Below are 20,695 nucleotides of genomic sequence, written 5' to 3'. Positions count from 1 at the left end.
GTGCAATCAGTATCGTCCTTGGTATGTCCCGTTTGATCTTTAGTAGTACTTTGGAGAGCAGAGGCAGAGGGGGGAAGGCATAAACTGATAGGCTTTTCCAGCTGAAGGACAGAGCATCCATTTTCCAGGCTTGTTTGTGGGGAGTCCTTGTGCAAAATTTGTCCAATGGGTAGTTCTGGGGAGAGGCAAACAGGTCTATATCTGGGCTCCCCATTTGCTTGTCAACATGTTGAAAATCCTTGGTTCCAGTTTCCACTCGTTGGGTCCATGAGGTTTTTGCTTAGTCCGTCTGCCAGTGTATTTCATTTTCCTGGCAGGAATTGAGCTTGTAGGTGCACTTGGTAGCTCAAAGCTTTGTTCCACAATGCCATGGCTAGTCTGCAGAGGGGGTAAGAATGTGTACCACCCTGCTTGTTTATGTGCCACATAACAGTGGTGCTGTCCGTCTTTACAATTAGTTGTCCTGGAAGAATGTGGTCCTTGAAGGCTGTCAGATCATTCTGTACAGCTAACATTTCTTTTTGATTGATATGCAGGTGCATATGACTTGGGTTCCATTTGCCCTGAATGCACTTCCCTGCCAGGTGAGTCCCCCATGCATAGTCTGATGCGTCTATTGTTAGGGTTTGGGCGGCAGGGGGTGGTGTGAAAGGTAGTCCCTTGTTTTGCTGGCAGGCCTCTGCCCACCAAAGGAACTCTAGGAATAGGCAAGGTACGACAGGAATCATTGTTTCCAGGTCTTGAGAATGTTGACACCATAGGCTTTTTAGATACCACTGTAGTTTCCTCATATGCAGTCTTGCATATGGAATTAGAAGAATGCAGGAGGCCATGAACCCCAAGGCTTGCAGTATTTGCCTTGCAGATAGCAGGGTTTTTGTGGCCACTTGTTTGAAGTAGGTTGTCAAATGAATTTGTTTATCTGGCGTGAGGTAAGCCATCTGGGAAGTTGTATTCAAGCTTGCTCCCAGGAATATAATTTGTTGACAGGGTACTAGGTGTGATTTCTTTTCGTTTAATGTGTATCCCAGACAAGTTAGAACCATTTGTACAAAGGCCAGATGATTCAAAAGTATGTCCTGGCTTTCTGCCTGAATTAGACAAGCGTCCAGGTATGGGTAAATTTGAATATTTCTTTGCCTGCAAAATGCAATAACTGGAGCTAGGCACTTTGTGAATACCCTGGGCGCAGTAGATAAGCCAAAGGGCAGTGCAGCCTGCTTTGAAGCGTATGTAACTTCTGCAAGATTCCCTGACTGGGATGTGCAGGTATGCTTTTTTTTAAATCTAGTGTTGCCAACCAGGCATCTTTGCCTAGCATAGGAAGTAATTCGTGAAGAGTCAGCATCTTGAATTTTGGAATCTCCAAAAAGGTGTTTAGAGTAGACAGGTCCAGAATAGGAAGCCATGAATAGTCTTTTTCTGGTTACCAAAAAAAGTCTCGAGTAGAAACCTTGTCCCTTTTCCTCTCCTGGTACCAGTTGAATAGCCCCCATGCTTAAGAGAGAAAGTATTTGTTTTTGGGCCTCTGCCCACTGATTTGGGGGTAGGTCCAGCCACCTGCTTGGTGTTGGCAACGTGTGGAAGTGAAATCTGTATCCCTGGGACACTATAATTAAAACCCATTTGTCTTGGGTAATGAGTTCCCAACTCTTTGCATGAAGAGCAATCTTTCCACCCAAAGGGCCAGTCAGTTGATAAGTTGTTGTTGTGTCTTTCGGCTTTTCCCAGTTAGGAGTTGCCACAGTGGAACTCTGGTCTGCTAATGATTGGCAGTAGATTTTTACGTGCCGAGTTGCCGGCCCTGATGCACAACCTTCATGAAGGTACGCCCATTCACGCATGTCTCCACGCAGAAGACGCTCTAGCTGAGAATCGAACAGGACAATGTCTTACTGTGAGGCGACAACACTACCAATAAGTGCTTGGAAATTTTAAAAGGAAGTCATTGAGACAGTTTACCATAGGGGGGGAGACTTATTATTCCCAGATTTGGAAGTGGAGGCCCCCACTGCTTAGTTCTGTGTGTTCCCTGGGACCGAAACCTGGGGTTTTTGCTGTGTCTGGGTTTGGCTTGAGAAGACCTGGAAGGGGCTGGAAAGGACCAATTCTTAGAGGGCCAGTGTCTACTAAATCTAGGAGGATGAACTTGTAAAAAATCTTTTAACAGTTTGCATAAATTTAGCTTTATCTTCCATCTTTTTAAGAACTTCCTCAGCCTTGTTGCCAAACAGACGGTCCTGATTTAAAGGAGCATCCAACAATTTAGCTTTAACATGATCAGGCAAAGATTGCTCCTTAAGCCAAGCATGGCTTCTGAGCACACACCCAGTAACAGCAGCCCTGCAAAAGGCCTCTAATGAATCAAAACCACATTGCAAAGTATGTTTTCCAACTTGTTCAGCAGAATGCATTAGATCCTGTAATTCTTTATTTTCCACACAGTCAGGAATCAACATCATTTTCTGTTTAAGCAGTCCAATAACATGTTGCTGATGCTTTAACGTATGAAACTGGCAGTTTAAAGCCCTAATGGCCAAGGTTGAAGAAGTGTAAACCTTCTTACCCCATCTATTCAGCAACCTGGAGTCTCTATCAGAAGGGGTAGGATTTTTAGCAGTAGAAGCCTTAATGCCCTTGGGCCCCTGTGAAATAGTCTCTGGATCTGCAACAGGATTTTTAAAAAGGAACTTGTGGAACTCTGGGACCCTGTAGTATCTGTCAGGTTTTCTGGGAGCAGGAGGCAGGTAATCAGGGGCCAAACTAGATTCCGAAAAAGCATCATCAACAATGTCTAGTACAGGAGGAACAGCTAAAGGCCTATGCTGAGGTAGGAGAAGGAAATCCCTAAGCCTCTTTTTTGAATCAGAAAATTCCTGGCTTTCTCAGTGGAAATGTTCCCTTAGAGTATGTAAGGTTTCTCCAAAAGAAAAATCCTCAGGAGGGGAAGCAGAGGGAATGCAGTCCTCTGCATCAGAATATTCATAAGTAGATAAGGGTAAATCCAGATCATCAGAAGAATCAGAAAAAAAACAGAATCCTGATCAGAAGATTCATAATCAACTTCAGTCCTAGGTCTCTTAGGGGAGGGGGGGGGGGTTGGCTACCCCTGATTAGAGTTATTAGATCTTCAGCCATTCTTATCATTTGTTTTTTAGGCATAGAGGCCTGAGCATGTGGCCTGGTTGTCGTTTTTTTAGGCATGGATCGAGATTTAGGCCTAAGTAAAGAAGGAGGGGTCGGTTTAATATGCAAGTCTGTTGGCCTGAATACGCCCTCAGAAGCCGGTGCCTGCACAATGGCTCTGGACCCTTCCCAGGTAGAGCCATCCGCAGGGTCCATAGTTGAAGCATCTCGCGGCATACTGGACTCCGAATGGGTCTCAGTAGAGGCCTGCGAATCAGAAGTAGCGGGTATCAGGGGCTGCAAAAGTGCCTCACTGAGTACTGGCGAACTGGCGAAAGGCTTAGAAGAAGCATCGTCGGCAGTTTTGGACCTCGGCGGCCTGTCTCTGTCTTTATCTTTGTGTTTTTTCAGAATTCCGGTAGTCAGATGGCTAACCAACGACATTTCTGGATAATTAAACTGAGAACCGAAATATTTAGAGGTGAAAATATACTGATGACGGATAGTGCGCTGATTAAATAAAGCATAAAACCGACAGCAAGGTACGTCGTGCTCAGGGCCTAGGCAAGGAATACAGTACGGATGAAAATCTTTATGAGGTATTTGCTTTCCACAAGTAATGCAATTATTAACTTTTACTGACATCGGTAAGGAGCAAGAAAAAGTTTCCCCAACGGGGTACTTCGCTTTAGTAGAAGACTTCGGTTCTGAAATTTGAAAATAAAATTTTCAGGAATCAGCCAACCGGCACTTGCGAACTGCTTCTGCTTCGGGCACAGCATGGCAAGAAAGACTGATGTAATGGCATTGGCTGCATGCTTTATACCCCTGACTACCTGACATCACAGAAGATGAGACAGCAACCAACGCAGGACCCAAGAATTTGATAATCAGGCCGACTGAGGGCTACTGCAAGCAGATAACCCAAATGTGATGACTGCAACAGTGAAACACGAAGAATATTGTGGCACTGATGAAAAAACATGAGTCAGAGTCTGAGGTGGCAGAGTTAAAGATGTTAAGATTTGCAATGGGTGTGTGACGAGGATGGACAAGACTAACAATGAATATATTAGAGGGTCAGCTCAGGTTAGAAGGTTTGGAGACAAAGCCATAGGGGCGAGATTGTGCTGGTTTTGGCATGTGTTGAGGAGTGATGCTGGGTGTATTTGGAGAAAGATGCTAAGGATGGAACTGCCAGGTAAGAGGAAGGCCTAAGATACGAATTACGGATGTGGTGACAGAGGACATCCAGGTGTTTGGTGTGACAGAGAAAGATGCAGAAGACACGAAGAAATGGAAACAGATGATCTTCTCTGGTGAGGTTCTCTAGTTAAATTGATGAGGATAAATGACTACATAGGGTCTTAGGGATGAACACTTGGCAGACAAAACACTATGTAAGGTCATGAGAAGCACCCAAACAGAACAGATACTGCTCGTGATGATCTTTCTGGGGAATCTGTCTCCCACACTGACATCTTCTCTCTACTAGCTACGTGTAAACACACAAAAATAAAAATAGAAAGAAATAACAACAAACCCCAACATGACACTTATTTGAAACATAGCTCTGTAACCAGTACAGAAGGAGGAGTGTTCAGACTGATGATCAATTATGCTGTTTGGACTGGTGGCAAAGTTGTTCTGATGTATGCACATCCATACATCATCCTTCTGCCCTACACCTTGTGTGGGGAGCATATGTGTGATGTACAATGTCTATACATTTCTAAGGCTTTGATACACTGGTCAGACACTGGGCTAACTTTGGCAGGGAATCCCTTATGTAAAGAATATTGCAACAGTGATATGGAAGGATATCAATACCATCTCTCAATGAATTCTTTCTTTTTTATTTTCCCTAACAATTTCTTCAATTCTTGTGCTCCTTCTGTGTTCTCCATTCTTTTCACAATCATCTTTTATTTTATAGTGGTCAGTCACTGCTTAATAGGCATTGGTCCATGTCTTAAGACCCAAGAGGTAAAATAATCGATCACCAGGTCTTAAGGTGCATTGCCTTTCATTTCTTAGTCACTGGGAGAAAAGCATTACTTTTGATGGAAGATGCTAAGAATACATGGATTCTAGCATCTCCTACCTTGAATATCATCCCTTTTTTTCCAAAGGATGGTTAGAATTTTCTACTCCAGTGCTTATGATCGAAATCCCACCAGTATAGGTACAGGTTGAATTCTAGTGATATTCTGAGGGATATTCCCTTAATGGACCCTTTCTATGTGGACTCTCTCCTCTGGGATACCAGTCCACTCTCCCAGGCATTATTTTTTTCATAAACTCCATACACAGTTCCTTCCTTCCATTTTTTCATGACTGCTGAAAATGTACTGTTGTCCCTTCTAGTCCTGTTTTCTAGCTCAGGAATCTTTTGAAGCATCTGTTGTTGGATTATCGTGGTTTCTACCATTTTCCCCCCTCAATTCCTGACTTGATACCTATAGGTTAGTGATGGCATCTAAGTGTGGGGAAAGTACCTCTTCATTTTTCTGCCTTTCTTCATTTGTGGCAATGTAAGCCAGCAATGTATTGCTCATTTTAAATACCTCCATATGTACCAGATCTATATTGGTTTCTAAAGGCATCAGGACATTTTTCTACTGTATTTTCTCATTTGTCTGACATACTTTTCTGTCAGTCTCCTCATTATGTATTACTTCCAGTGAACTTCACTTTTTTAGCAGCTTTCCTCATCTCTCATGCTTCCTTGATGGCATTAATACACCTTTAAATGACTTACTGTAGTCTCTACAAAGTTTTACTGACTTTTTTTTTCAACTTTTAAGACAGTGCAGCCTGGAGCACACATCCTAAACCTGTTACCCACTCATCACCATACAAAAAAATACTCCTCTCACTTTCTTTAAAAAAAAAAAAAAAAAAAAAAAACTAAGCTGTACACTTATCTAAATGAACATTACAAAGGAACAATATGACAAAAACCAGCTGAGTGGTTTCACTAGAAAGTTCAAAATCCCAATAATATAAGATCAAAACACAAAGAAGGCATAAGAAGGGCTGAATCTAGACACCTTACCCTCCAGACAACTTCTCCCTTAGCATAATTTGCTTGTGATAAGTAGAAAAAAACAGCTCAAACTACAACTACTAAAATAATTTTGTTATTATGTGCCACTAAAGATTAAGTAAGATGTCCACATTCAGCTTTATCACAAGACTGCGGAGAAAAAGTGACTTACTTATGGCTCTAGATTTTTAAATAGTGATGACAAATGAAAACAATTACTGGGTTTTGTGTCAACAAAAAATATTTTTCAAACAGTGCAAAGGTAGAGAGTTTAGCAACTGAAATGCAGTGGGAATAAGGACATGTAGCAGGCTGTGGACAAACAACATGTGTGACTAACTTAAAAGAAAATCTGCACTGGAAAAAAATAATTTAACTTTAACATTGCTTTGCTACATAAAACCATACACAGTTTTGTACACTGTTAAAATTCTGAACAATGATCACTCATTTTTTCATACAGAACCTTTTCCAGCACTTACCTTTGAAGTTCTTCCGTTCTGTCCTCACTATCAGCTTTCAGCATTAAGCAGTGCCTTAAGATGGCTGCCAAATGCCTAAACTGGTGGTCAGAATCCTAAATATTATGGCAGGGGGAAAAGAAAATATATATTAAGATTACACATTTCCATAACTTTACTAAAGCACAAGAAATTCAGCAGTACGCACATCTAAAAGTTTCTGTTTATTAGCATTTTTAAATTAACGTTTCAAGAAATTTTCCCCACAGTATGCCAACACTTCTGTGAAAAATGTCAGCTTAAAATGGAAATGGACTTTAGGTAAGAAAGATTTCACAGTTTAAAAAGATACTTAATTTTTTTTACTGTTCTACTTGGCATAACTTTATTTGGTATGCATTGCCAAGGTAACATATATGTATCTGAATAACAATGATTGCAAACTTGATCTTGAAGATTATAAAACCATTTATTTGCACACAAACAATTGTGGTGTTACATGCACGAACAGCACAAAACCACTGTTCTCTACTTCTTTACTACAGTAGGTTTATAGGTAGGTTTGTATGTTATTACTAGTCAAGCATCCCAGTAGACCATTAAGAAAATTAGCCCAAATTTCCATCTGCCCCAAAGCACTGTCTGGCTAAGTGATTCAGGGTTACATAGAAAGCAAATGAAAGTGAACACATTCAGACCATGCAGCCCTGGCTTAAGAAGCAGCTCATCAACAGGTCAGAGCTCTAGTCCTCTGCAGTAACTGACAGACTCTGCTCAGGAATCAGGGACAAAGCCAAAAGTAATGGGGAGGACAAATGCCCATAATCAAGGACAGCTTGCAAATATTACTCTAATTCAGAAAAAAAAAAAAAAAAAAATTAGAAGTTATGTACCTATCATAACGTTCCATGTTAGTTGTCTTCTCTCGCCTTCTTTCTTGCTGGATGGGTTCGGAGCCGATCCTCGGCTCTGACTCGGCACTTGCTAAGCTCGAGAGTCACTTTTACCAGCTCGAGGCAGCCCCATATCCCATGATGCAAGGCGGTATATACCCAGATCTCGTTTGGTACTTATAGGGAAAAACACCTAGCACAAAAAATCTTTCCACTGAGGAAAGAAGAGCAATAAGCCTAAGCAAAAGGGCTATAATGGGAACCCAGGTAACTAACTGGCGCCCAAAGAAGCAATCCTCCAGACAAGGGAGATCAAAGTCTGTCCAGGCAAGGGGGCAGGAGGGAGGGTCGCAAGAAAGAAGGCGAGAGAAGACAACTAACATGGAACGTTATGGTAGGTACATAACTTCTAAATGTTAAGTTGTCAATCTTGCCTTCATTCTTGCTGGATGGGATCGCGTCCCTAGCACCTCTATCCTGGGTGGCTCAATGGAACAGACTCTTGAGAACCGTAGAACCGAAACTGGCTCTATCCCTGGAGGCCAAATCCAATTTGTAATGAGAAACAAAGGTATGAGGAGTGGCCCAAGTAGCTGCTGCACAAATAGTATCTAAGGGAAGTCTAGCCTGAAAAGCTGTGGAAGTGGCTAAGCTTCTGGTTGAATGTGCCTTTGGTTTTGAGCACAGCTGTTTGCCCCTAAGTTGATAGATTTCGGAAATGGTTGAAGAAAGCCATCTAGACAAGGTCACTTTAGAAACAGGAAGACCTTTCTTATTATGAGCATAAGAAAGAAAGAGTTGATCAGACTTTGACTTTCTAAATTGTTTTGTTCTGTCCAAATAATATCTGAGTTGGCGGTGAACATCAAGATAATGTAATTTTTGTTCTGATCTGTTGGAGTAATTGGGGAAAAATACGGGGAGATCAATAGATTGGTTTAAATTTGTTTTTGAAGCAACCTTGGGCAAAAAGGAAGGATTAGTTCTCAAGGATACTCTGTCCTTGTGGAAGACCAAATATGGGGGACGAACAGAAAGGGCATGCAGTTCTGACACTCTCCTAGCCGAGGTAATAGCGACAAGGAAGAGTGTCTTCCAAGAAAGAAACTTTAGAGAACATGAAACAGCTGGCTCGAAGGGAGGAAGAATTAAGGATGTCAGCACTAGATATAGGTCCCATTGAGGAGGAGGACTCCTGACAGGAGGATTAAGGAGAAAAACTCCTCTTAGAAAAGCTTTACAAAGCCTGTGGGACATAATGTTATGGTCTGCAAAACCGACATGAAAGTTCGAGATCGCAGCTAACTGAACTTTGACAGTGGAAGCTGAAGAACCCGATTTAAGGATTTCCACTAAAAAATCCAAAACTGTATGAACCGGGGCAGTAAAAGGATCTATATTCCTTGAATTCGCCCAAAGGGAGAAACGTTTCCACTTGCTAGTGTAAATCCTTCTAGTAGAGGATTTAAGAGAAGCCACTATGATATCCCTAACAGGGTTAGAGATCATAGGAAGCCTGGCTAAGGAAGGAAGTGGAGCAACCAAGCTGTGAGGTTGAGAGAAGGAATGGACCGATGTAGCTGACCCGACTGGTGGATCAGAAGATCTGCACTGGGTCCAGATGCCACGGCTGCACCAAGAGGTGACGATGGAGGAACGGAAACCAAATTTGTCGAGGCCAATACAGGGTAATGAGAATCATTTTGGCTCTCAAAATGGTAGCTTTCTGGAGTACTTGAGGTATCAAAGGAAAGGCATAAAGAAGTCCCTGGGGCCAATCTTGGGTAAGAGCGTCCCTGGGGGGATGGCCTGGAAGAGGGAAGAGAGAGAGAGAAGAAGTCCGGGCATTTGCTGTTTTGGGGAGTAGCAAAAAGATCGCAACATGGGCGGCCCCATTCTTGAAAAATCTCCTCCACTATAGATTGCTTGAGAGACCACTCGTGAGGCATGAGAATAGCTCTGCTCAATCTGTCTGCTAAAATGTTGGTTTTCCCAGGGATATGCGTTGCTACCAGAAACCGATGAGAGGAGATCGCCCATTGCCAAAGTCTGAGAGCTTCTCGACACAAGGGGTAGGACTTGGTTCCGCCCTGTTTGTTGATATACCACACTACGGGCATATTGTCCGTGTGAACTGCAAGTGTTCCCAAGGGAAGAAAGTCACTGAGGGCTTGCAACGTTAAAAGCACTGCTCTCATCTCTAGGACATTTATGTGCAGGTGGTATTCGAACGGTTGCCACGTCCCATGAACCATCCTGCCCTGATAATGACCCCCCCCACCCAATCAGGGAGGCGTCCATAGTGACTGTGGCTACCGGGGCCGGGGAAACAAAGGGTCTGCCCTGATGAACCTGGGGAGAAGAAATCCACCAGGATAGACGGTTTTTGCAAGTTTGTGTCACCAGAATTTGATGACGCATGGGTAGTTGTTGGTTAGACCATTGGGTGAACAACATCCATTGAAGGAGGCGCATGTAAAAGCGGGCCAAAGGGAGAAGAGTAATGGCAGCTGCCATGAGGCCCAATACCTTTAGGACTAGTCTGGCTTGCACCTTTTTGCTGGCAAGAATAATCCGCACATGGTTTTGGATGTCTAGGATTCTGTTGCTTGTGAGTTTTGCTGACATCCGGACAGTGTCTAAATTTGCGCCTATAAAAGTAATAGATTGGCAGGGCAATAAGGAGGATTTTTTGTAGTTGATGGAAATTCCTAAATGAGTGCAGAGATTTATGGTATAATCTCTGGCTTGGAGAAGTTGATGCCTGGTGGTGGCTGAGAGGAGCCAGTCGTAGAGATACGGAAACACCTGGAATCCTTGACGTCTCAGGTGAGCCGTGACCACTGCCATACATTTGGTGAACACTCTGGGGGCTGTAGTGAGACCAAAGGACAGGGCTCTGAACTGGTAATGACTGGACCCCAGCCGAAAGCGGAGAAACCTTCTGGAGCGTCTGTGGATTTTTATGTGATAGTACGCATCCTGAAGGTCTATTGAGCACATCCAGTTGTCTTTGCCCAGAAAGGGCAAAATCGATTGAAGTGTGACCATCCGAAATCTTGTCTTTTTGACAGACTTGTTGAGTCTGCTGAGGTCCAATATTGGTCTCCAATCTCCCATCTTTTTGGGAACCAAAAAGAACCTTGAGTAGATTCCGGGCTCTGAATGGTCTGTTGGAACTGGCTGAATGGCCCTTTTTTGTAGAAGCTTTGATACTTCTAATTTTGCGATTTCCCTTAGACCGGGTGAAACATCTGGAAGGGAACTTTTGTGAGTGAAGGGACTTTCCTCGAAAGGAATCTTGTAACCCTCGGATATGATCGACTGTACCCATTTGTCTTGTGAAAGGGAAAGCCAGGCTTCTGGGTACAGTGATAATCTTCCCCCGACTGCCTCCAAGGATGGACAGTCGGGCAACACCTCAGGGATGCTGGAAAGGCTTGTCAGAGAGAGGCTCTCTGCTTCCCTGGTTTTGTGGACCCCCTCTGCCCCTAGGGCGGCGTCTGCTATTATTACCCCCTCTGCCTCTAGGGGTAAACTGACCACGTGTATCCGGCGTGACTCCTTGAGATTTACGGAACCACATCTTTCCGCCCTTCTGTCCTTTAGGGTAAGGCCTAGAAGGGGTGGAAAAATGGACCCCTACGGCAGAGAGAGTCTTGCCGTCTTGCTCACACCTGGTCAACGTATCCTTCACCTGAGGACCAAACAAAGCTGCTCCATCGAAGGGAGAATTTGTGAAGGACGCCTTAAAGGGATCTGCAAAATTACAGAGCCGCATCCAGGATTGACGCCTAAGAGCCACTCCTGTCCCTGCAGCTCTACTCGCTCCATCTGCTGCATACGAAATCAGTCGCATGGAGGAGTTGGCTATGGAGTTAAGGATTCCTAGCTGAGAAGCAATCTTATCTTGAGCTCCTGGAGCTGTAGGATCCTGTACTACTTCACCTAATTCTTTAAGGATGTCCCTTTGAAGTCTGGTGAAGTGACATAAGTAATTCAGCGAACGCATAGCAAAGGTCGCTGAGGAAAACATCCGCTTACCATACCTGTCCATGGTCCTAGAATCTTTGTTAGGTGGATGGACTGGTACGGAAGGATCTGCAAGTTCCTTCTTGGTGGCGGCCGCCACCACCATGGCATCAACAGGGACACCTTTTGTAAGGAATTGCTTTTCGGAAGGGGCTGTAATAAATTTAGAAGGCCTCCTGGGAACTGGTTCTACGGAATCAGGAGCTGCCCACGCCTTCTAAGCTATTACCTCCATGAGGGGTCAAAAGGCGGAGACACCCAGGAGGTGGAGGGTCAAGATCCGAACGCCTCGAGGTATACCGACTCATCCTCGGAGGGGTTTATGGAGGGCCAGTTTCCCCTCTGTTTTAGGAGTTCTAGGATGTCTGAAAAGGAGACATCCTCAGAGGGGGATCTTGGGGACCCCTCAGACTCATCTAAGTCGGTATCCGAAGTAGTAGACTCAGGGGAGTCCAGGTGCTTCCTCTTACAAGTCCTCTTGCGCGGAGGATCTCCTGACGGATCAGGAGAATCCTCGGAAGAAGGGGTTCCTCCCAGTGGGGAAACCTGAGGCGGTGGATCTCTCGGTCCGGGAGCAAGAGAGTGGGAAGAGATATCAACAGGCACCGAAGAGGGAGGAGCTAAAGGAATAGACTGCTGACTGAGCCCAGGGGCCAGCACACTCCTCATCACCTCGAAGGCTCTCCTCCCAGGGAGATCCGAGAGAACCCGTTCCGAAGAAACTGGGACTCCCGGGCCCACCGAAAGGGAAGGCTCCGAGGCAGATGTCGGAGCCGAGCTCACCAAGGCCGAAGCTCCAAGGGGAAGAGCGGGGTCGGACAAGGGTCCGATGCCACTCACCCCCTCGGAGCAAACCAGGGAAGCCTGGCCACCAAATCCCTCCAAGGAAGGTCTCGAGGAGGAGATAAGAGTAGATGCTGAAGGTGCAGAAGGGGGGGGTATCTGCCCTTCAGCCATAGCAGTAACTATTCCCGTAGACTCCAGCTCCAAACTCTGAGGTAGAGTCGAAGGAGGAACTTGAAGAGGGTGTGGACTAATAGTCGTCTGTTGAGACGGACTATGAAGCATTTCGGCTAGTGCCTGTGATTTTAACAATCTGCTTACCACCCTCTCTAAATCATGGTCTGACAACCTGGAAGACCTAGATGATCGGCTCCGATGGCTCAGCTCCGAAAGAAGAGGTGAGGTCGGAGCCGACAGTATCGGTTCCAAAGAGGGGGACCTGGACCTCTTCCTCGAAGGAACCATCGGAGCCGAAGAACCCACAGATCCAGACGGAGCTGATAACTTTTTGGCTCCGAGAGTAGGTATAGATGTATCGGCTCCAGCCGGAGCCGATACAGGCATGGAAGTTATGGTGTCGGAGCCGGTCGGCGCCGACACCGAAGCCCAAGCCACATGGATGTCGGAGCCAGTCGGAGCCGACACCAAAGTGACTGTCAAAGTATCGGCACCAAAGATTTTTCCAAACTAAGATCGGCTCCAGTCGGAGCCAAGGCCGAAGGCTTAGGAACAGAAACCTGGGCCTTGGTAGTCTTAGAGGGCTTACCCGGAGCCGATTTTACCGGGGAGCCCTCCGGTTTAAGAAGTCCTCTTAATATGAGTTTATTTCTCCTTTCCTGCAGGACTCTCTGGCTAAAAGAGTGACAAATTGCACAGGAGTCCTGCAGGTGGAGAGGTCCCAGGCAGTATATACAAGAAGTGTGACCGTCTGTCAGAGACATCTTCTGACAGCACGAGTCACACTTCTTGAAGCCTGAGACCCTCTGTTCTTTGGACATGGTGCTTATCTAAACACAAAAAACACACACACAGTCCCGAAACAGAACAATTAAAGTTAAGGTAATAACTAAATTACACACACACACACCCTAACAGGGGGGGGGGGATGGGAGGGAATGAAGGCCTGACTAAAAATTTAAACTAGGGAAAGTAAACTTAGTCAGAAAAACCCTTACAAGTATCTACACTATAAAAGAAAACTAATGAAAAAGAGAAATTTTAAGGAATGGGGTGACTAAATGTATAATAATAAACACTTACCATGAGCTGGTAAAAGGATTACCTCATCAGCGAAGCGGCAAACGAGATCTGGGTATATACCGCCTTGCATCATGGGATATGGGGCTGCCTCGAGCTGGTAAAAGTGACTCTCGAGCTTAGCAAGTGCCGAGTCGGAGCCGAGGATCGGCTCCAAACCCATCCAGCAAGAATGAAGGCGAGATTGACAACTTAACATCAATAGTTTTTGCATCAACATGCATCTTTTCAAAAAGAAGAATGAAATGCAAACGTGCATTGCTGAATGACCACAATCCTCAATGATTTACCATAAAATAAAATAAATATGAAGAACAGGCCAAAAATGTGAGGCAAAAAATCAAGGACAGTTAGGAGCCATGCACAAGAGTATCTCTAAAGCTATACTTATATAACACATATACAAACCATCAGTGTACAAACTCTGAGTAGAAATACAAAAAAAGGGTTTGATTAATATTACAACCATACAGGGAAACTCCTTAAAGCGGTGTACACAGAGAAAAAATGCAGCCACCATGAAGTACACACATTCAGACATTTTGTTGGTCCACCTTATGGTGATAATTCCTTACAGCATGTACTTCGGGACAAGACAAATTCATTATCATATTTTCAGATGCTCATTAACTTTCACTTGCTTGGTACTTAATAACTAAGTTTGATTACTGCAGTCCTTAGTTTTACTTGGAATAATGTTATACCCCTAATTCATTAAAAACAAACTATGTTGTAAATGTTCCCTTACTGCAGTCTGTTCTCCTTGCCCTTCTTTTCATTTAGGGCTACTGTGGCTTTTGATCAGATGCCCTCTTTTCTTCACTGTCCCATGGTGTGCATCAAATGGCCTCTTCTTTGGTGGAAGGGGTCTAATTTACATTGTGGTAATTCATCTCTAATTCCAGGAAACACACCCGGATACTAAAATAACTACTGCACAGTTAACTTTTATTCCAAGCATCCTCGGTGGCTGGGCTGCATTACATTATTAAATGCATATTACTGTACTTGACAAAGCCGAAAGACACACACACACATACATACACACTGCACTTGACAAGAGGGCCAGATCTATTACAGAACAGCACACTTCAGAGTAGAGATGACACGTTTCCCGTTACTGCATGTTACTAAACAAAACTGGATGGATGAATTTAATAAAGTGGCATACTTCTTATCCTGTACGCAGTAATATAGCCACACCAATAGACAGCAAAGGTCTTCAAGGTGTACAGAGACTTGGAATCTCCACAATACTAAATAACCCTGATAATTAAGCTCTGAGTCATTAATCATCAAATGGAAGATATTGTGTAGAAGTTTGTTGTCTACAAAATACCCAAAGTTGTCCTTACTTTTTAAACTTTAATTTATGGACGAAGGTAGCTCTTGAAAGAGTGCATTATATAAATTTTCACTGGTCATATTGCCTTGGAATTTGAGAAAACAAAATATAGCCTCATCTTTATTTTTACTGACTTTGCCTATTCGGTCATAACTGTTCCCTGAAAATGAAAGTACATTTTAAACGGTAATGAATCTACATTTGGCAGCAACTTTGTCTACAATGGAAATCTGTTCAGTTTATTTATTTTTTTGTCTGTCTTTGTTGACTGGGAAATGTCATTTTCTGCTATGTTTATTTCTGGAGTATTTGTTTCAATTCAGATAACTTCAGGGCAAGCACAAGCATCTTTTTCAGCAGTCAGTAATAAAATGGAAAAGGTCAAAACCCTGACATAAATATTCTGAAAAGATTGCAACATCTTCTTCTTCTTCTTTCGGCTGCTCCCATTAGGGGTCGCCACAGCAGATCAACTGTTTCCATTTCTTCCTATCCTCTGCATCTTGCTCTGTCACACCAACCACCTGCATGTCTTCTCTCACCACATCCATAAACCTTATCTTAGGTCTTCCTCTTTTCCTGTTACCTGGCAGCTTCATCCTTAACATCTTTTTCCCAATATACTCATCATCCCTCCTCAGCACATGTCCAAACCAACATAATCGTGCCTCTCTGGCTTTGTCTCCAAACCTTCCAACCTGGGCTGACCCACTAATATACTTATTCCTAATCCTGTCCACCCTAGTTACACCCAGTGCAAATCTTAACATCTTTAATTCTGCCACATCCAGCTCAAACTCCTGCCTTTTTGTCAATGCCACCGTCTCCAACCCGTATAACATAGCTGGTCTCACTACCCTCTTGTAGACCTTCCCTTTCACTCTTACTGGTACTCATCTGTCACAAATCACTCCTGACACTCTTCTCCACCCACTCCATCCTGCCTGTACTCTCTTCTTCACCTCTCTTCCACACTCACCATTACTCTGAACTGTTGATCCCAAGTACTTAAACTCATTCACCTTCGCCACCTCTACTCCCTGCATCCTCACCATTCCTCTGTCCTTCCTCTCTTTCACACACATATATTCTGTCTTAGTCCTGCTGACCTTCATTCCTCTTCTCTCTAGAGCATATCTCCACCTCTCCAGGGTCTCCTCCACCTGTTCCCTACTCTCATTACAGATCACAATGTCATCTGCAAACATCATAGTCCACGGGGACTCCTGTCTGATCTCGTCTGTCAACCTGTCCATCACCATTGCAAATAAGAAAGGGCTCAGAGCTGATCCTTGATGTAATCCCACCTCCACCTTAAACGCATCTGTCACTCTCACCGCTGTCACACTACCCTCGTACATATCCTGTACCACTCTTACATACTTCTCTGACACTCCCGACTTCCTCATACAATATCACAACTCCTCTTCTCTAGGCACCCTGTCATATGCTTTTTCTAAATCCATAAAGACACAATGCAACTCCTTCTGACCTTCTCTGTACTTCTCCATCAACACTCTCACAGCAAACATCGCATCTGTAGTGCTCTTTCCTGGCATGAAACCATACTGCTGATCACTAATCATCACCTCCCTTCTTAACCTAGCTTTCACTACTCTTTCCCACAACTTCATGCTGTAACTGATCAATTTAATCCCTCTGTAGTTACTACAGCTCTGCACATCACCCTTACTCTTAAAAATCGGTACCAAAACACTTTTTCTCCATTCCTCAGGCATCCTCTCACTTTCCAAGATTTCATTAAACAATCTAGTTAAAAATTCCACTGCCATTTCACCTAAACACCTACATGCTTCCACAGGTATGTCATCTGGACCAACAGCCTTTCTGTTCTTCATCCTCTTCCTAGCTATCCTTACTTCCTCCTTGCTAATCCACTGCACTTCATGATTCATTATCCGCACATCATCCAACCTTCTCTCCCTCTCATTATCTTCATTTATCAACCCCTCAAAGTACTCTTTCCATCTCCTCAATACACACTCCTCACTTGTGAGTACTTTTCCTCATTATCCTTTATCACCCTTACCTGCTGCACATCTTTACTAGCTCGGTCCCTCTGTCTAGCCAATCGGTACAGGTCCTTTTCTCCCTCCTTAGTGTCCAACCTTTTATACAACTCTTCATATGCCTTATCCTTTGCCTTCGCCACCTCTCTCTTTGCCATGCATCTCATCTCCTTATACTCGTCTACTTTCTTCATCTCTTTGACAATCCCACTTCTTCTTCGCCAACCTCTTTCTCTGTATACTCTCCTGTACTTCTTCATTCCACCACCAGGTCTCCTTGTCCTCCTTCCTCTTTTCAGATGCCACACCAAGCACCCTTCTAGCCATCTCTTTTACTAGCTCTGCTGTAGTTACCCAGCTATTTGGTAACTCTTCACTGCCACCCAGTGCCTGTCTTAACTCTGCCCTGAACATCACCTCACAATTACCTTTTTTCAATTTCCACCATTTGATCCTTAATGCTTCCCTGACATTCATCCTCCTCTTCTTGATCACCCATGCCATCCTACAAACCAACATCCTATGCTGCTTAACTACACTTTCCCCTGCCACCACTTTACAGTCTACAATCTCCTTCAGATTGGCCCTTCTACATAAGATATAATCCACCTGTGTGCATCTTCATCCACCTTGTGCTCCTCCCTCTTGTTAAAATACGTATTCATCAAAGCCATGTCCATCCTTTTCGCAAAATCCACTACCATCTGACCTTCTGCATTCCTTTGCTTAACACCATACCTACCCATCACTTCCTCATCACCTCTATTCCCTTCACCAACATGCCCATTGAAATCTGCTCCAATCGCCAGTCTCTCACCCTTGGGTACAGTCATCACCACTTCAACAAGATACTACTTTGAAAATGCTTCTAAAGTAAACAGTTTGAAAATAATCTTATATTTACAAATTAATCTACAAGAAACAGATCTGTACTGCAGTGGGATAAAGCCCCAACTGCAACACAACTGACCAGAGTTTGACTGGCATCTCAGGAGCTGGAGGAGCTAAACAGGGAAGAAACAGGAATGACATGGCAGAAGCTATTCACCCCACTCTGGGAGCAATAAGCAAACATGTCAGAGCATGTCCTGGATGCCACAATTCCTAGTAAAAAAAATAAACAGGGAACACTGACAGAAATAGCCATAGTCTTAGATAGTGAGGCAGGACATCTGAGATGTGCCACTGCAAAATCAGACCACAACATTTCATGAAGCTCACTGCACACCCTTACATGAGGACATTCTCAGTATGTATGGTACAAGTCAGGACTACCAAATAAGTCTGCACGGAGCAGTTAACCATAGTGTGATAGTCATTTCCATGCCTGCTCTCTAACATGTTCATGGGCCATTCACAGTCTACAGAGCTGAAAAGGCCATCTACATCTGGAAAGATAAGGCTCACCCTCAGTGATGGGACATGTGACCTCACTGTTCACCCCAGTAAGAACAGGGTGATCAGATGTACAGTGTATGGTTTGAAAAAGCAGCTGGCACTGCAAGTAACCACAATAATAGTTATCTGGCAGATATTCCTGAGGAATAAAGCTCTGAATTATTAATGAACTCCTTCCTGAAACCAAATGGTACATGGTTTGATTCCTTCCATCTCCAGTTGCCTGCTATCTGACTATGACCAAGTTGGTCCTATAAAGGAACATGTGTCCAGTGAACCTATCCAGTTAAAAATGTATAAACTAAAAAAGTCTGAAAAGTCCTACAATTTTTGCACATAGAAAATTACAGAACTGAGAAACTAACCATGATATTGCATAGAAAAAGTGTAAGATAGTTCTGAAAACAGTGTTGGAGCAGTCTGAGACAGACGTTCATCAAGCAAGTGGCTGCAAAATGAAACCATCTAGAGCCTTCCATAATAATACTTTCTTCTAACCTACAATGTTCTACATATGCAATTCCAGGACTGTCAATGAAAGTACAATTGTGAAGGTAACCCACCACAACGGTAGAGGTTCAAATAATTCAGTGTTACAGTTTTTCTTACATATGGGACTTTCTCTGCAAAGACCCTGTCCATCTGGGCAACATGTCAATTCTCAGATTCCTTTTTCAACAAGGCGTACATTTATCTTAAGCACACGCCTGTGTCATCTTCAGAGCCTTCTTACCCTGACTCAAAATATAGACAAAATACTAACGTCCTAAAGAAACAGGAAAGAATCCTGACCTATAACAATTAATTGAGGGTGAAATAAGATAGGACATTTTACAGTGGGGGAAGGAATCACTCCTGTCAAGCAAACACTAGAGGGTACCCCACTAAGGGGATGGAGGGAGGGCATTAATACTGCCGCAGTTATCTACTTGAACATAGACCATTACACTAAGTTACCTACACAGATGTACTGTGTACTTCATTAGATCTCTATTGCAGTACACCTTGTAAAGTACAGTTTTGTACCTACCATAAATGTAGATGTTCGAGTGCTAATACAGCTGCAGTAATCACAGATGGGTTTTCTGCCGTCAGGTCGTCCGAATTCCAAAGTCTAGGTCCGGCGTCAGTTGTTGTCGCTTTCTTTCCTGACGTCAGTGAGGCAGGGGTATATAAGACACAGCCGACACCATTTTCTTCAGTCTTTCTTGCCCCAGATGTCAGGTGCCCCCAGAAGGAAGGCAATACATAAATTATATTTATATACATGCAATGCAATATAATCAAAAATCAGTAGTTGCAAGCAAATATACCATAGAAGGATAACCCAATCAGGTTGTATGAAGAGGGGTTAGGCCCTAGGCCTTTACCAAGAGGGGAAGGAGGGAGGGAAAACTGTACTGCAGCTGTATTAGCACTCGAACATCTACATTTATGGTAGGTACAAAACTGTACTATGTTCATCGTGCATACAGCTGCAGTAATCACAGATGGGTAGAATCCCAAAGCTACGCACAGGGTGGTAGGCACTAGGTGGAACTGGGATGAGCCAGAATGCCCTGCAACACAGCAGTGGCAAAGCCTGCTCTAGTTTTGGAATATAAAGGCAGGTGGTAGTGTTTTGTGAAGGTATGCACAGAACTCCAAGTGGCTGCCTCCAAAATATCTTTGGTAGGAACTCCTCTGAGGAAGGCTGTAGAGGTAGCTGTGGCCCTGGTGGAGTGGGATCTGATGCCTGTAGGGACAGATTTTCCATGATAGGAGTAACAAAGCCGTATGCAGTGGCCTATCCATTTTGAAATTGTCTGTTTGGTAACTGGCTTCCCTTGAGCTCCTACAGCATAGGACACAAAAAGTTGTTCTGATTTCCTGAAAGGCTTTGTTCTGTCCAAATAATAACGTAGCTATCTATGGATGTCTAAGCAGTGTAGCAGCCTTTCCCCTTTGTTTTGAGGATTGGGGTAAAAGGTAGGTAAAAGTGTATGGCTTGATTTAAAGCTACCCTGGATACCACTTTAGGCATAAATGACAGGTTGGTTCGAAGGGAAACCCTGTCCTGATGGAAGATGAGAAAGGGCTGCACAGCCATGAGGGCTTGTAAGTTCCGAAACCCTACGAGCTGAGGTAATGGCCAGAAGGAAGGCTGTTTTCCAGGACAAATATTGCAAATCTGTTGAGGCAGCTGGTTCAAAGGGAGGCAATGTTAATTTTTCTAGAATGTAATTAAGATCCCAGGCTGGCATTGGTTGTTTCCTTGGTGGTCTTATATTCTTAGCCTCTCTGAGGAACTGTCTTAAGAGTGGGTGAGAGAATAAGGGTGG

The 20,695-nt window shown here is 43.8% G+C and overlaps 1 protein-coding gene across 2 annotated transcripts in view; it reads right to left on the bottom strand.

The window, feature by feature from the left end:
* RIC8B (RIC8 guanine nucleotide exchange factor B) overlaps nt 1–20,695 on the bottom strand; it is a 1,378,718-nt gene that overhangs the window by 960,336 nt on the left and 397,687 nt on the right. For both annotated transcript variants that reach the window (XM_044088144.1, XM_044088145.1), the window contains one exon: nt 6,658–6,752. In XM_044088144.1, coding sequence (XP_043944079.1) covers nt 6,658–6,752 — 95 coding nt within the window. The remainder of the gene's footprint in view (nt 1–6,657; nt 6,753–20,695) is intronic.

This window comes from Protopterus annectens, chromosome 11.part0 (assembly GCF_019279795.1).
Source record: "Protopterus annectens isolate FY-2018-M chromosome 11.part0, PAN1.0, whole genome shotgun sequence".
NCBI lineage: Eukaryota > Metazoa > Chordata > Ceratodontiformes > Protopteridae > Protopterus > Protopterus annectens.
This window is presented reverse-complemented; position numbering and strand designations above follow the sequence as displayed.